General features: G+C 41.4%; 2 protein-coding genes across 7 annotated transcripts in view; one reads left to right on the top strand and one right to left on the bottom strand.

Moving 5' to 3' along the window:
* LOC144014227 (uncharacterized) overlaps positions 1–13,979 on the top strand; it is a 62,007-nt gene that overhangs the window by 40,663 nt on the left and 7,365 nt on the right. For 5 of the 6 annotated variants that reach the window (XM_077513885.1, XM_077513884.1, XM_077513887.1 and 2 more), the window contains 2 exons: positions 3,024–3,085; positions 11,116–11,347. In XM_077513885.1, the coding sequence (XP_077370011.1) occupies positions 3,024–3,085; positions 11,116–11,203 (150 nt within the window). In that variant the 3' untranslated portion in view covers positions 11,204–11,347. The remainder of the gene's footprint in view (positions 1–3,023; positions 3,086–11,115; positions 11,348–13,979) is intronic. The other variant, XR_013282433.1, reaches the window with a different exon arrangement.
* On the bottom strand, positions 4,596–10,448 carry ren (renin). The gene is made up of 9 exons (XM_077513878.1): positions 10,372–10,448; positions 8,123–8,270; positions 7,802–7,925; positions 7,596–7,714; positions 5,884–6,080; positions 5,396–5,518; positions 5,173–5,314; positions 4,967–5,065; positions 4,596–4,889 (listed from the first exon to the last, which is right to left on the bottom strand). The coding sequence occupies exons 1-9, from the start codon at positions 10,446–10,448 to the stop codon at positions 4,728–4,730; spliced, it is 1,191 nt and encodes a 396-aa protein (XP_077370004.1). The 3' UTR covers positions 4,596–4,727.

Below are 13,979 nucleotides of genomic sequence, written 5' to 3'. Positions count from 1 at the left end.
AGATTAGCAACTCAGTTCCAGAACCAGTTCAGAGCCAAGAAAAAAAAACGGCTGCTAGGTTGGAACCAAAACCTTGCAGGGCCAGTTTAAAGAAGTCACTAACAGGGACTACCAAGGAGCAACAATGTAGGCTTACCATCACATTATTTTTTACAGAAAGCATTGTGTTCATCTAAAAATGTAATAATTTATTGAATATTTTTACAACTGAAATCTGACAAAAAGAAGAAGAATCTGTCAGTGTTGCTGCGATCTCTGAATCTAGACTGGCAGCACCATGTGCTACTTGTTTTTTTTTTTTCTTGGCACATTCATTTCAAACTTATCCACAGAGACCGCATCACTACAAATGTTGGACCGATCTGCCTCATTTGTGAACAGGACCTGAAGATCCTTGCAGTCCTCCACTTGGGGCAGGACCTGGAGGACACCCCGCCCTTTTCTGAGGGAAGATCATGATCTCAGATTTAGAGGTGCTGATTCTCATTCCAAAAGTTCCAGTCACAACTCTAGAGAGTTGAGATGACAGCTTGATAAAGCCAATGGAACTACATCATCTTCGAAAAGCAAAGACGTCGTATTGAGGCCACCAAAATGGACTCACTCAATGCTTCTAGAAATTCTGTACATAAAATCTAGCAACATAATCAGTGACAAAGGGAAGGCTTGCCTGAGTCCAACTCCCACTATGGACAAATCTGACTAACTAAAATGTGGACTACAAGTAAAATCTGACACCCATCATACAGGGACCAAACAGCCTTTAGTAGGGGGTTCAGTATGCCATGCTCCTGAAGGATTCCATGAGGGACATGGTGGAACGCTTTTCCCCGGGTCCACAGACTGTAGTGCATGTAGATTTGGTGGTCACTGGGCAATCACATGCGCCATCCAGGAACCTGCTGAGGGTGTATAGCTGATCCACAGACTGGACGAAAACTACACCGCTGCTTCTGTTCTGAATATGAGATTCAACTTTCTAATGAAACTTAAAGAGTGTGATCACCATGTAATTGAAACACACTGTCAGATTTCATTTATTGAAAAGGAGGACCACCACCCCGGTCTGCCAATCCAGAGGTACTGTCCCTGATACCCACACCATGTTGCACGTGTCTACCAGGGCATCCTCACAACATCCAGAGCCTTTTGAAACTCCAGGTAACTCTCATCCAGCACGGTTCAACCTTCCCAGCCTATGCTTCCTCACAGGAATTGGAATTGAAGAGGTCTTTGAAGTATTTTCCCCGACTCACAATGTACCAACTCAAGGTCAGCTACGCCCCATCCCCACTATAGTGTTGATGATGGGCTACTTCCCCCTCCTGAGACCCCGGACGGTGGAACAAAATTTCTGGGAAGCTGTGCAGAAGTGATTCTCTATAGACTCATACAAACTCCTTCTGATGCCTTGAGTTTTGGCTCAACAACCACCAAAACTCCATACTGTTGGACCTGCTGGCACACATCAGCTTCCTCCGGAGTCCCACAGTATTCCCAGGCACACCCTTCTTCTCATTGCCTACATGAGGATTAAATACTGTATAAGCATTCAAATAAAGATTTAAAAGCCAAGTACCAGAGCATATTTGAATTTTGTTTTCTATTCAAGGCTGTTGCGCCGGATTTGATGGGAATGGAGCATAAAAAAATAAAATTAAATTAAAAAAAAGAAACATTGATCATTCCTTTAAAATACGTGTCCACATTTGAACTTAAAGAAAATGAGTTTTGATTGAGGGCCAGGCGCCCTTCTGTTCCACAAATAGATTTGTTATCACATGTTTGGCAGCAATGAAATTGAAGTGAGAAAGAATAACAGAACAGACCGAACACTCAGTGAGCGTCTGAAAACGCTGCAGGAGCCAGGCGGTGTTCAATGCTGCTCAAGGATTCCTGAACTTTTTTTTTTCCTTTATTATCCACATCAAATTGTGCTAGAGCCCGGGATGGGGCAACTTAAAGGATAGCGCTTCTCGAGTAGCTTTTATTTTCAAAAATGAATCGAGGGCTACTCCGCATGTGGCCTGCGGTCCGGCAGTTGCCCATCCCTGTGCTTGACAGTTGAATTTATTGAAACAGTGCGTGTGTTCATGCATGGATGGATGGATGAACTATTTTAGAAGGAGAATTAAAACTTATTAAAACTTGCTTTTATAGGTTAGTGATAACAGTGGTTCAGTTTGCAATTCATATTCTCAAACATGATGTATCACAAATAAAGTGTTACAGTGTTTTAAAAAATATTAGATTATATAAGTAGCCATGTCATTTCTCTTAAAGGGATCGTTCGGATTTTTTAACATGAATCTCAATTTCATCCTCACCTTCAGTGTGTGCGATCATCACTGACTTACCCCTGACAGCGTTGTGTGACACGAGTTCTGGTCCGGTGTTGGACGAGAGGAAAATAGTCCAGCAAGCTGGCTGGGGTCTCGGAAATAAAGCGTTTTTCTTCTAAAAACAATTTGTGTTCAAAAGAGTGATACATTTGCATCACAATACTCCTTTTCTGAAAAAAAGTCAGACGCCATTACCGCCTGTACTATTTTTCTGTTTGTTCGTATCACTGCACGGCGCATCGCATGCAGCTGATAGACGCGCACTAATCTAGAAGTTGTTTGTCTTTTAGAAGGCGGAAGGATCAGCTGGATGCAGTGCGTCGATTAGCTGTCTACAGGGCGACGCGCAGTGATAAGAACGAACAGAAAAGTAGTGGCTGGCGGTAATGGCGTCTTGACATTTTTCAGAAAAGGAGTATTGTGATGGAAATGTATCACGCTTTTGAACACAAATAGTTTTTAGAAGAAAAACGCTTTATTTCCGTGACCCCAGCCAGCTTGCTGGACTATTTTCCTCTCGTCCAACACCGGACCAGAACTCGTGTCACAGAACGCTGTCAGAGGTAAGTCAGTGCTGATCGCACACACGGGAGGTGAGGATGAAATTGAGATTCATGTCAAAAAATCTGATCCCTTTAACACATGACTAACATGCATGAAATGTTTAATATTGTCTTACAGCGCTGTACTTGGTGGCCTTGTGCCAAGGTGATGAGTCTTGCCCAGAAGAAAAGTGTTGAGAGGTGAACCCGCTTACCATTAATGTTTTGTTGACAGAAAGGAAATACTTCACAGTCAGATCATTTCTTCTTTGGCTTTCCAGCTGATAGCATCGACAGATGGAATGTTTGGTAAAATCACTGTAACAATGTTGAACACAGAGCACGGTGAGGCAAAATGCCTTTAGTTGTCTTTTACGTGGTACCATTCAACTACTCGTTTCTACAGTTGAAACACTTGCTGCCGTGCCGGCTAATCTTTCCAGTTCATTGTTTGCAGCTAGTTCTGCCATAACTGTCCAGACGACTTTGTCAGCTCTCAATTTTTATTTGTATCATTTAAAATAAGTCCTTCAGTGAATATGATCCAAGTAATCACCACTTACTTCTTCCCCCAATGTCGCTTTTAAGTACCTGCTTTTAGTTACATAGCGCAAGTTCAGTATTCCCTTCTGCCACAAACGTGACGTTGGCATAAAGATTTTCTAAATGATGCAGCTCCGGCCCCATTAAAAACATTTGTACATCTGCACTCACAATCAAGGAACAGGGTGTTCACGGTCTGCAGTGAGGGGCGATTGTAACATCCCAATACATCCCTATAAAGCTATTAAAGAATGGAACGGGCTTCCCGACCACGTAAAAAAAAAAGAAAAAAAACGATTTTTTATTTTATTTTATGAGGACTACAGATAGAACTAGCATTGTGCTAAATCTGATGCAGCCATCTTTTTAATGTTACTGCACACTGTCCTTTTAATAAACTAAAGTTAAACTCAAGACAACTCCCATTATACACCCAATCTACACATGCTGACACAACCAAAACACACCATGAAGGAAAAGATTTTTCAATTACGGAGCGCCTGCCAGGCGAGTCGCACCTAACTAGTGTTTGCAATCTGCACTGAATTGTATGATCTTTCCATCTTGGAAAGGACGTAACATTTTGGGACCGTCTAGTGAATACCCTTGCTCTAACATGAGCAAAAGCTGTTAAATAAATTTGAGTTGACAGTGAGAGAGCGGTATTGCGGATTGAACAAAGTGTAAACATGCATCTTTGGCCCGTATAGTGACAGCAGACAGAAGCCATGGAAAACAATTCCAGGATATGAAAATATTTTCCCATGTTACTTTATTATGTTTAGATCATTTCGAAGATTGAAATGTGTGACAAGCCGTACAAAGGTTTGGGCAGGGAGGGATGAATAGACAAACATTCTCTACATGTTTTCAGATGTGACTACATGCTTGTTGGGTGTAGCTTGTCACTGTACAGTACACCATGACTGTCAAAAAAGTGTATAGCTAAATAATATAATAACAAAGCTATTTGAACTAAAATAAATAAACCACAGCCTTTTCTTTTCAACTTAACATAAAACTTCTTGATCACAGAATGGAAATCAATAAAGGAATTCATTCATGCATCGTAATTCCCTCATCTTTATTTCAGTTTGGCATCAACAGGCCAGACACATTTTGCAAAGGCTTTTGCATAGTTTACAATTAGAGAACAGAAGGGGTTCAGGGCAACGAAACTTGGCAGAACGGGATGCAAAGCATGAAGGTGGTTGATTGGCTGCATACGATGTGAACCACAGAAGTGAAAGGTGTGCTGACGGTAGCAGGAAGTTGCAAATAGTGTTCCTTTGTCATGTTGTCAGACAGCTACAGCAAAGCCGATCCGATTACTGCGACGGTCAAACTCTGTGTAGTAGCGGGCGATGAAGTTGGCTCCCAGAATCCAAATGGGACCTGTAGGGGGCGGCACATCCAAGCCCCTGAAGGTAACAATGCAGACGTCCCCCTCTATCTGGGATTGCTGGAGCCACAACAAATCATCCGTGACTAACGGTATACTATAAATTTGAACGTCTCGGCATTCGCTATCCAACTTACCCATAGGATATAATCCTCATATGAGAGAGAGTACTCGAGGCCACCGAGGTGAAAAGCAATACTCGGCAATGTCTTCACAGTGTCACAGCTGACTTTGTACTGATTGAAAACATCAGTTATGGTGCAATGATGGGCAGGGCATTCTAGAGGGCAAATATTTTCAGCGTGAAACTATTTTGATTGTGTAGAAACAAAAAAAAACTTACACCACTTTCATCCAGCTGTGCTCCAATGCTTTTCATCAGCGCAAAGACGGAGGAGGCCGGGCCTGTGATGTAGGAGGAGCCTGTGTCGATCACAGCTGTGCAGCCTTCCACACAAAATATCATTTCTGCTCCCACGGAAACACTAAAAGAGTGAATGAAAAATGGACAGTCAAACAGATGTTAAGCATGGACTTTTTTGAGGTATTAGGTTATGAAAACATACCCTTTCATCACAACCTCCCACTTGCCCATCTCTTTGGTCTCCACATAATTAAAGGCTCCAGTGTAGTAGTTTGGGTCTGTGCCTCCCAGAACCAGTTCCCCACCAGGGGAATGTTGGGGGTCCCTGAAACCAATACACTCTCTTTCAAATGACATACAGTGTAGCATGTTAATTATCAACTATCCGTTGTAAATTGTTTTGAGATGTAATCTTTTGATCTTTCATTCCGACGAGGACAACAATTGATGTACTATGCTTAGCAGAACTGAATCAAATACTTTTAAGTGTGACAAAAAGTTGAGAGCAAGATTTATTTTTTTATGATAAGGGCTTCTGGTTTTCAAAACCATTTTTTTTGTAAGTGCAGTTTTTATTTGTTAATTAAAAGTATAACCAATTTTGTCACTGCAGCCTGTGTTGTCTGCCCCCCCCGAAAAACACCAATTGGACCAATAGAAGTGCGAGTGGGTCCGTTGACCTCAACATACCTGCTGTAGTAAACAGAGAAAACCTCCTCCTTGAGGACATGCTGAGACATGATGCGGTCAAACACTGGAGTGATACCGTCAATGGCTACATTGGGGTAACCCATCCCCAGAACGCCGTCGAACTTTGCAAAGATGAAGGGCATGGCAGACAGGGAGGTCGCCTCAGCAAAAACCTGGACCACGGGGATTCCACCCACCTCCAAGGAAAAGAATGAGGTGGAAGTCATTCTGACAGATAATGTGCTCTTCAGACCGCAGCTTTCATGAATAATGTGACAATTCATAAACGGTTGTTTTGGTAGCTTTCTCTCCGGAACTGGCTTGTAACAGAACAGTGGTTCTTTGAGGTATCGCCATTATCAAGATTGGACAAGTCGGAAAATAGCACTATAAATATTGTAAATAGTTTTTAAATATAAGGTTGAAACAGCTTCTGTATCATGACTATTTCATTTCAGCACCCTCTCGTGTGCGCGATTAGGGCACCGGGCAGAAATATAATTTTCTAATCGTAGGTCTAGTAATTGCAAATTATATTACAGAGGCCTCGCCGCACCTTTCAGCAGGCTGATATGTTTTGCCGTCATCCTTCTGCTACGGATACCCAAAGGAGAATAATTTCGTTGTGCAGGTGTTTTAAAATCATTGGATTCTATTAGTTCACCAATAGATGGTAGGCTACTAAGTCAGTGGGCGTCAATTTTTGCTAGTTGCGGGCCAGCCCACTCCCTATCCCTCCGCAAATAGCAATATCTCAAATTAGATTCAAGTCATCATGATGGTTTTAAAAATGACAAAAAAAAAATGACGAGAGATTTGCGCATTTCCCTTGAAGATGAGTGCAAATGCCAGGTTAAAATAAACGGTGCTTGGTGGTCAACTTTCAGACCCTTACTGAGATGTCTATTTTACCAACTATTCACGAATCAAGTAAACTTAGGGTTAGGCTTAGGGTACCCCTAATCCATAAATATTGTAACGAACTAAGTGTGTTGTATTTTCCCGGTGTTGCCCATTTTGTTTAGCACTCTTATGTCCGAGTGTAAACGCAATACACATCTCGTGGTGGAGGAGCTACGTTATGTTTGTGTTGGCTGCTTGTTTTCATTGCTGCACGCCGCTCGTAAATTGTTCTTGTTTTCAGCGTCAGCTACGGCCAACAGTAGCCGTTTGTTCAAGACAAATAAAAACGGTGACATTCCTAAACAATGATTTATTTATTTCCCCCCCCCCCTACAATATTGTATTGGCAAACAAAACTTTTCCGACACAAATCAGCGTTCTGGAGAGCTGACCAATTGAATCACTCCAGAACATTTGCATCTTTAAAGTTGTTTCTATTTTAGTTCTGTTTTTGGACCTTTGCAACTTTTATATTTGCTGATTTTTTTTGTTTGTTTGTCACATTTGTTCATTTCCTTACAACTAGTGACCCCAACATGACCACTAGTTTTAAGGCGACCGAATTAGCGAGTCTTGAGCTGGAACGTAACTGGTTTTATTTTGTATACAGAGCAAAGGGAAAGCAAACATAAAAGAGGCAAAAGCTCCAAAAGCGGACATAAAAGTAGAAACATACAAATTTTAAAGATACAAATGTTCCAGAGTGATTCTATTCGTCAGCTCTCTGGAATGCTGATTTGTGTCGGCAAAGTTTTGTTTGACGCTGCAGTATCCCAAATCACAGCACAGGTTGCGAATTGTTTACTCACCACAACCACATCCTCACTGAGGAATCCCCTGACGTTCCCTGAGGCATACTGGATGGAAAATCCTGTTCCATTTTCCATGTAGGTGTGAGACATGGAGGCGTCATACCTGTTATGTGTAACTGAAAGGTCACAGTTCGTTTGAGTCGACTTGACGTTGCGTGAAACCAAAACAAGCGGCTCTCCTGCTGCATGTGCGTGATACTTACAGCAGGCTGTGGAGAAAGGGGAGCAGCTTTGTGAGGGAACCCACAGGTTGGCTGAGCCCGTGTCAAATACCACGTTGAACATCTGAGCTGGAGAGCCGATGCTGATTTCTCCATAGTACTGTGTCTGTGTGAGCAAAGAGGAAAAAAAGGATGTTCATGCCGCAAAATTCCCATTTGGGACATGAAATCCACCACTGACAGTATGACGCAGGAATATTTTAAAGTCAAAGGGTCAGCTCTTAATCTTGACATTTTAATGTTCGACTAAGAGAACAACATGGTATGAAATTCCTTAACACAGCACAGACCAAATTGTCTCACATCCAAATAGTTTGTCAGAGGAGTGGGAGCAGTTCCATTGCTGAAGTCTTGCGCGTTCATCTGTGCTAACTCAGTCAACACCTGCTCCACCGAAACCCCCATATCCCGCAGTGTCTCCCTGATAGACGGCATCTTCTTCAAGCTTATTCTGGAAGCAGAGCGGACACGTGGGAAAGTCAATCCTTATGAGGCAGAAGAAAAATATCCCGCTCGGTGCACATGGTTGCTGAAAGAACATAAAAGAATGATACACAATTGTTGAGGTTACGCGCACGCCATATTGCTGGTCATCATTCCAGCTTCTAGCCGATAATAAAATGCAGACTTCTTAACTGACTGATCCTAGCCAGAAAAAAAAGGTCCCAATATTGAGCCAAGAGAAGAAAGCAAAAGTTGTAAACAAAAACACTTCACCCGCCACCACCCTCGGGGGTTTAGTGTGCAGTTTGTCCCCTCACAGTTTTGCTTGGTGTGATTTCTCTGGGGTAGAAATTATTAGGCTTACTTTGATTTCTTCTAGTCAGTGGCTAACATTGCAGTATGAAGACCCTTTTCAAAGCGGCCTCTTTTTATTTTTTATTTTTTATTTATTTTTTAACAGAATTCTGTTTCCTATTAACAGCACTAGCAAGAAAGTGGAAGTCTAATACTGTTATCCAATGATTGTAAATAGCACCAAATGGTTCTAGGTAGGGATGGCTGAATATTGATACCTGTCTTAATATAAGGTATATTGGTATTCTACAAAAATTAGAAGAATAGAAAATTGCCATTATTTTCATGCAATTTACGTAAAAATGCTATACTGTGTTGCTGTGGCGAGCGCTCATAATAAGCTATTAATGCGGCGCATGCCCAAGCCCTTCAATAAAATCATTGAAATATTTATCTGTTATACAATAATTCTATGGGCGGCATGGTGGTCGAGTGGTTAGCACGTACGCCTCCCAGTTCTGAGGACTCAGGTTCGAGTCCGGGCTCCGGCCTTCCTGGATGGAGTTTGCATATTCTCCCCATGCCCGCGTGGGTCTTCCTTCTCCGGGTACTCCGGTCTTCTCCCACATTCCAAAGACATGCATGGCAGGTTAATTGGGCACTCCGAATTGTCCCTAGGTGTGCGTGTGAGTGTGGATGTGGAGTGTGGTTGTTCGTCTCTGTGTGCCCTGCGATTGGCTGGCAACCAGTCCAGGGTGTCCTACGCCTACTGCCCAGAGCCAGCTGAGATAGGCGCCAGCTCCCCCCGTGACCCTTGTGAGGAATAAGCGGTCAAGAAAATGAATGGATGGTTTATACAATAATTCTACTGCTTTGGTCTTAAATTCCTGTGTAATTTGTCCTGTTTTCCTTGCGGAGAGGTGGAAAGCCGACAGCGGCTAGTTGGTACGCACGAACCATCGCGATAAAACGGGTGTCTCGCAAGAGGAAGCTTGGCTTTGTAAATAGCTTTCACGCATGCGCAATGGGAAATCAACTTGTCTTAGTTCCGAGAGATTACTTTCTGTACGGGCGCCTTTTGAATGGCGCATAGTTGGCTTACTTGGCTAGTAGTCAGTGGCTTTGGGTCCCGGAGATAGAGGGCCGGCAAATGTTTGACCGTGCTCCGCGGTCCTCCCGGCCGCTCCAGGAATGCTCCAGCGAGAATATAATTTCAAGTGATCGGCCTACTGAAGTAACCATCACGAAAACGGGGAAGAATTTCGTTTCTCACTTTCAAGAAAAGGTTGTACGAGAAACATCAGTGGCTAGCTGGCTGTCCACCGGTTAGCAAACTTTATTGTTGGTTGAAACCTCTCGCGGCTCTTCTGCGATGTAATTTTTTTCCCTTCTCCCGGGTTTATTAATGCTAACTTTTGAGTTAACAAATTTATGCATTTTGCACCTTTTCTAAATTTTAAAATAACCGCTTTAATAACTTTTGTTTTATCTCAAAGGAACTTGTATAACTATAATGTTTCAAATAATTTTATTTGTCTGAATATTTTTACGTTTAAACATTTTCTTGTTTTGTACCAAAAATTAATCGTGATTTCAATTATTACCAAAATAATCGTGAGTGAATTGACAGCTTGCTGTGTAAAAGCACACACAAGTATGGCCACATCCCACCTTTGCTGCTATAATTCTGTGGGACCTCCAATGGCACAACTTGCACTAATCATCAATTAATCAGTGGCTGCTTTTTGGAGTCACTTTCTCTGAATCAGTGTTAGCGATATCACTAGCTGATGTCAAATCAAGAAACCGCTTACCTCCTCAAAGAGTGGCCCGTGCTCATTGTCATCCACACAGCAACCAAGCATGCCCAATAGGCCGTCAACACTGCCATGGTAGGAAGGAAAAATGTCAAAAGGCCACCGATGGAAGATGGATGAAGACGATTGGATCCCCTTTTTCGATTAATGGAGAGTCCCGCAATTGAGGCAGCCGCAGCTTTGGCTGAGTTGTCTGACCATCCCAACAGTTTTATACCAGCGGTGCACGCAGGTAACAGTGAATCTGGACGGAGCCTTCCTAGAGATGAGCGCTTGAAAAAGAGCTGTGCCCCCCCCCCCCACCCCCATCCCTGGCACTTCTCCATTGGTCACGTAGCCCCTACTGTGATAAACAGTGAGATGTCTGCACTTTGACCTCATGAATCCCATTTAGGACAGAAAGCAAGAGGGGGGTTCACATGGAGCTGATTTTTGCAGCTGTGCAGATTGCTACCATTTGAATGGACGTCAAGCAGTCAATTGATTCGTTTCACTTCCAAGTTACTCCCAATTGATTGCTTTTTTTTTTTTTTCTAAGTGTACATTTCCTTTAGAACAGACGAGTATGAAGAGTTGAACATCTGCGAATTCACTGCAAGCTTTTGATTGTGATTGTTGGCAAGTGCGCCTGGCGCATGGCGAGTGTATTATGTTGATTTTGGTCATGTTGGGATTGCACGTCTTGCTGCGATGCACAGACCAAACACGCCGAACACTTTTTTTTTTTTTTTTCCATTGCAGGCCCGCTCTCAGTGGATTTTTACCCCTGGGAGGATTCCCACACTATCTGACCTGTCAGCCCGCGGTCATGTGCTCGTACTGTAACTGACCACCCAGTCGAGTAAGCAGATACGGGAGGGTTCTCATCAGCCATGGCAGAGGTCAGAGGTTAGCCTCAAAGAAAATAAGGTCACTGTGGGGCAGACCTTCCAGGAGAAGATAGCGTGGCTACGTGACGCACAAGACCTCGGCGGTAAGATGGACTAAGCATTTCTACTCACGCAACGTAGGATTTGGTTTTATTCTATTCACTGGTGTGCAACCATTATGAAGATGTGATTATAGCCTTTATTTCAACTTGCGTGTTCTTCTTTTTTTCTTTTTTTAATCATAGCTGGAACATTCATTTCTTTTAAATAAACATTAATCATAGAAAAATAAAACACGAAAAAGTAAAAACCATTTGTGCACTCTAGGGGACATGAAACTTTTCTTTGTTCTCTAATTCCTGGCAGATCATTAACACTGATGCACAGATTTTATTGTTTAGCAACATGCACACGCAGAAACATTTCCTCTCTCTTTTTTGGCCAATAATATTAATTTCATCAGATATTTTTGTCTAATTTTTCTGTTTTAGTCGAATTTCAATCACGCTTGTTAGTTTTTATTAGAGTCAACCTCATCCTGTTTTTATTTAGTCTATTTTTATTTGACTATCAATCTAGCATTCTAATCTTTATTTTAGTCCAAGAAAACGTCATTTTATTCATCTAGTTTTAGTCATCAAAAGCTGTCAATGTTTTAGTCAGGACAGTCATTTTACCTGTATATATGTTTTTGTCAGCAGATAATGTTGAACATTTCAGAGTTTAGGCTACGTTCACATTGCAGGCAAATGCGAGCCAGATCGGATGTTTTTGCCCAAATGCGACCTGTATCTATTTTTTTATTTATTTTTTTAATGCCGAACGCTCAATTCCGATTTTTTTCATATCCGACCTGGGTCGCTTTCATATGTGGTCCTAGATCGGATACGTATCCAAATTTTTGCAATTCGACTGCAGTTTGAACGGCCAGATCGCATATCAGTATCCAACCTCTACGTCATCAAAAGTCCACAATATACCCTCTGCGGCATCCGCGTGGGCACGTGACTCGGCAAAGTTGTTTCGAGTAACAGTTGTGGCTTTATGTTTGACTTTAATTTAATCCCACTTGAAACATGAAGCATAAAGCTGACATTTGTGGTGGTATTAGTAATATAGCCATGCTGACGGCTCATTTATTACGCAATGATGTGACATCATCGTTGGGGGGGAGATGTCCCTGTGAGATGAGTAGCTCGAACAGGCTCGCCTCATTTTCACAAAATATGAGCCCCAATGACGGACTTATAAATGTCCGTGGCCCTGACACGCTGGACCATACGTATTTACTTCCGCAAACACATCGTTGTGAGTGACGTTGTATGTTCTTCTGCGCATGCGCGTCACATTGGGGACATATAACGTTCATACAGCAGACAGACTGAGGTCGCAATTAATAGGTAATGTGAACGCTTACTCAAAAAAAAAAAAAAAATCATATTTCACTAAGAAATTGGAATTGAGCATTAAGACCTGCAGTGTGAACGTAGCCTAAAACTATTTTACATAAAATGTTCTCATCTTTTTGATGAAAAACGACAACACACGATTACTCCATGCTACAAGCTAGTACATTAGCCAGCGGTCGTTAGCGGTCGGATTAACATTGTTGGAACATTATAGCCGTTGGATTAATGTAAATTACTTAAAAAAAAAAAAAAAAAAAAAAAAAAAAAAAAAAAAAAGTCCCATATGTTTGTGCATGTTGCACTAGCTAGCTGCAGATTTAAAAGGTGATGTGTCACTGTGTCACATGACAGTGTCACAGTGACAGATTAGCAGATTTTACAAGACGATAACATTTTCGGCTCATTTTTATTCATGAACTAAAATGTCCATAGTTTTTATTAAGTGAAGTACATTTTCATCTCGCTTCATTAGTCAACAAAAATGCATGCATGTTATTGTTTATTAATGAGGGTTTTAGCCTAGTCTAGTTTTAGTCCGTTGTAAAAATGCGCGTTGACGAAATGATTTTTGTTTAGTTATCGTTGACAAAATTAACACTAATCACTGTATGCAAGGATTATGGAGATGTGACTACAGCCTCTATATTAACTTGTGTTTTTTAAATTACGGCTGGAGCATTTGTTTCTATTAAATAACAACATTAATCACAGAAAAATTAAAACACATTGGGGAAGAAAAAATATTTGTGCACTCTAGGAGACATGAAACTTTTCTCTGTTCTCTAACTCTTGGCACATCATTAACACTGATGTGCAGATTTTATTGTTTTGCGACATGCACGCATAAACATTTCCTCTTCTTTTGGCCAAGTATTTAAAGTTTTCCACTGTTATGCAGTGCACTAGAAAGTAAAACAAATACATGTGCATTTTTAAAAGCTTGAACTTGGCCACTTTAAATGTATGAGTCGGAGTCCGTTCCGAAATCTGCTTCTAATTCTATCCCTTTAATTGCATTCTTATGTTTGTGTATGAGGTACACTAATAGATAGTGACAGATTAAAAACACAAAAAAAAGAACAGTGTAAAGAAAAACATTGTTTATTGAAACAACTTGCATTTGATTTAAAATGGGATTGACTCATTAAAATCCTTCTAATTTATTCGATTGAGTCCCACCACTACTTTTATTTCAAAGCAAACTACAGTAAAATGTAATCCGGTGTTCCTTCATTTTTAGCCCACTCACTGTATGATATTGGTGCATTTCCGTGAAGTAGAGTTTGACCTTTGATAAAATAATTAAATAAATAAATGCATAAATAAA

The sequence above is a fragment of the Festucalex cinctus genome, chromosome 2 (assembly GCF_051991245.1).
Source record: "Festucalex cinctus isolate MCC-2025b chromosome 2, RoL_Fcin_1.0, whole genome shotgun sequence".
NCBI classification, from domain to species: domain Eukaryota; kingdom Metazoa; phylum Chordata; class Actinopteri; order Syngnathiformes; family Syngnathidae; genus Festucalex; species Festucalex cinctus.
This window is presented reverse-complemented; position numbering and strand designations above follow the sequence as displayed.

Bases quoted from the DNA above. Each gene is read 5' to 3' on its own strand.
- ren (XM_077513878.1), bottom strand. From the start codon at position 10,448: ATGGCAGTGTTGACGGCCTATTGGGCATGCTTGGTTGCTGTGTGGATG. The intron at 8,271-10,371 runs GTAAGCGGTTTC...CTCTGCTTCCAG, and splicing joins ACGGGCCACTCTTTGAGGAG to AATAAGCTTGAAGAAGATGC. The intron at 6,081-7,595 runs GTGAGTAAACAA...TTTTCCTTGGAG, and splicing joins TCAGTGAGGATGTGGTTGTG to GTGGGTGGAATCCCCGTGGT.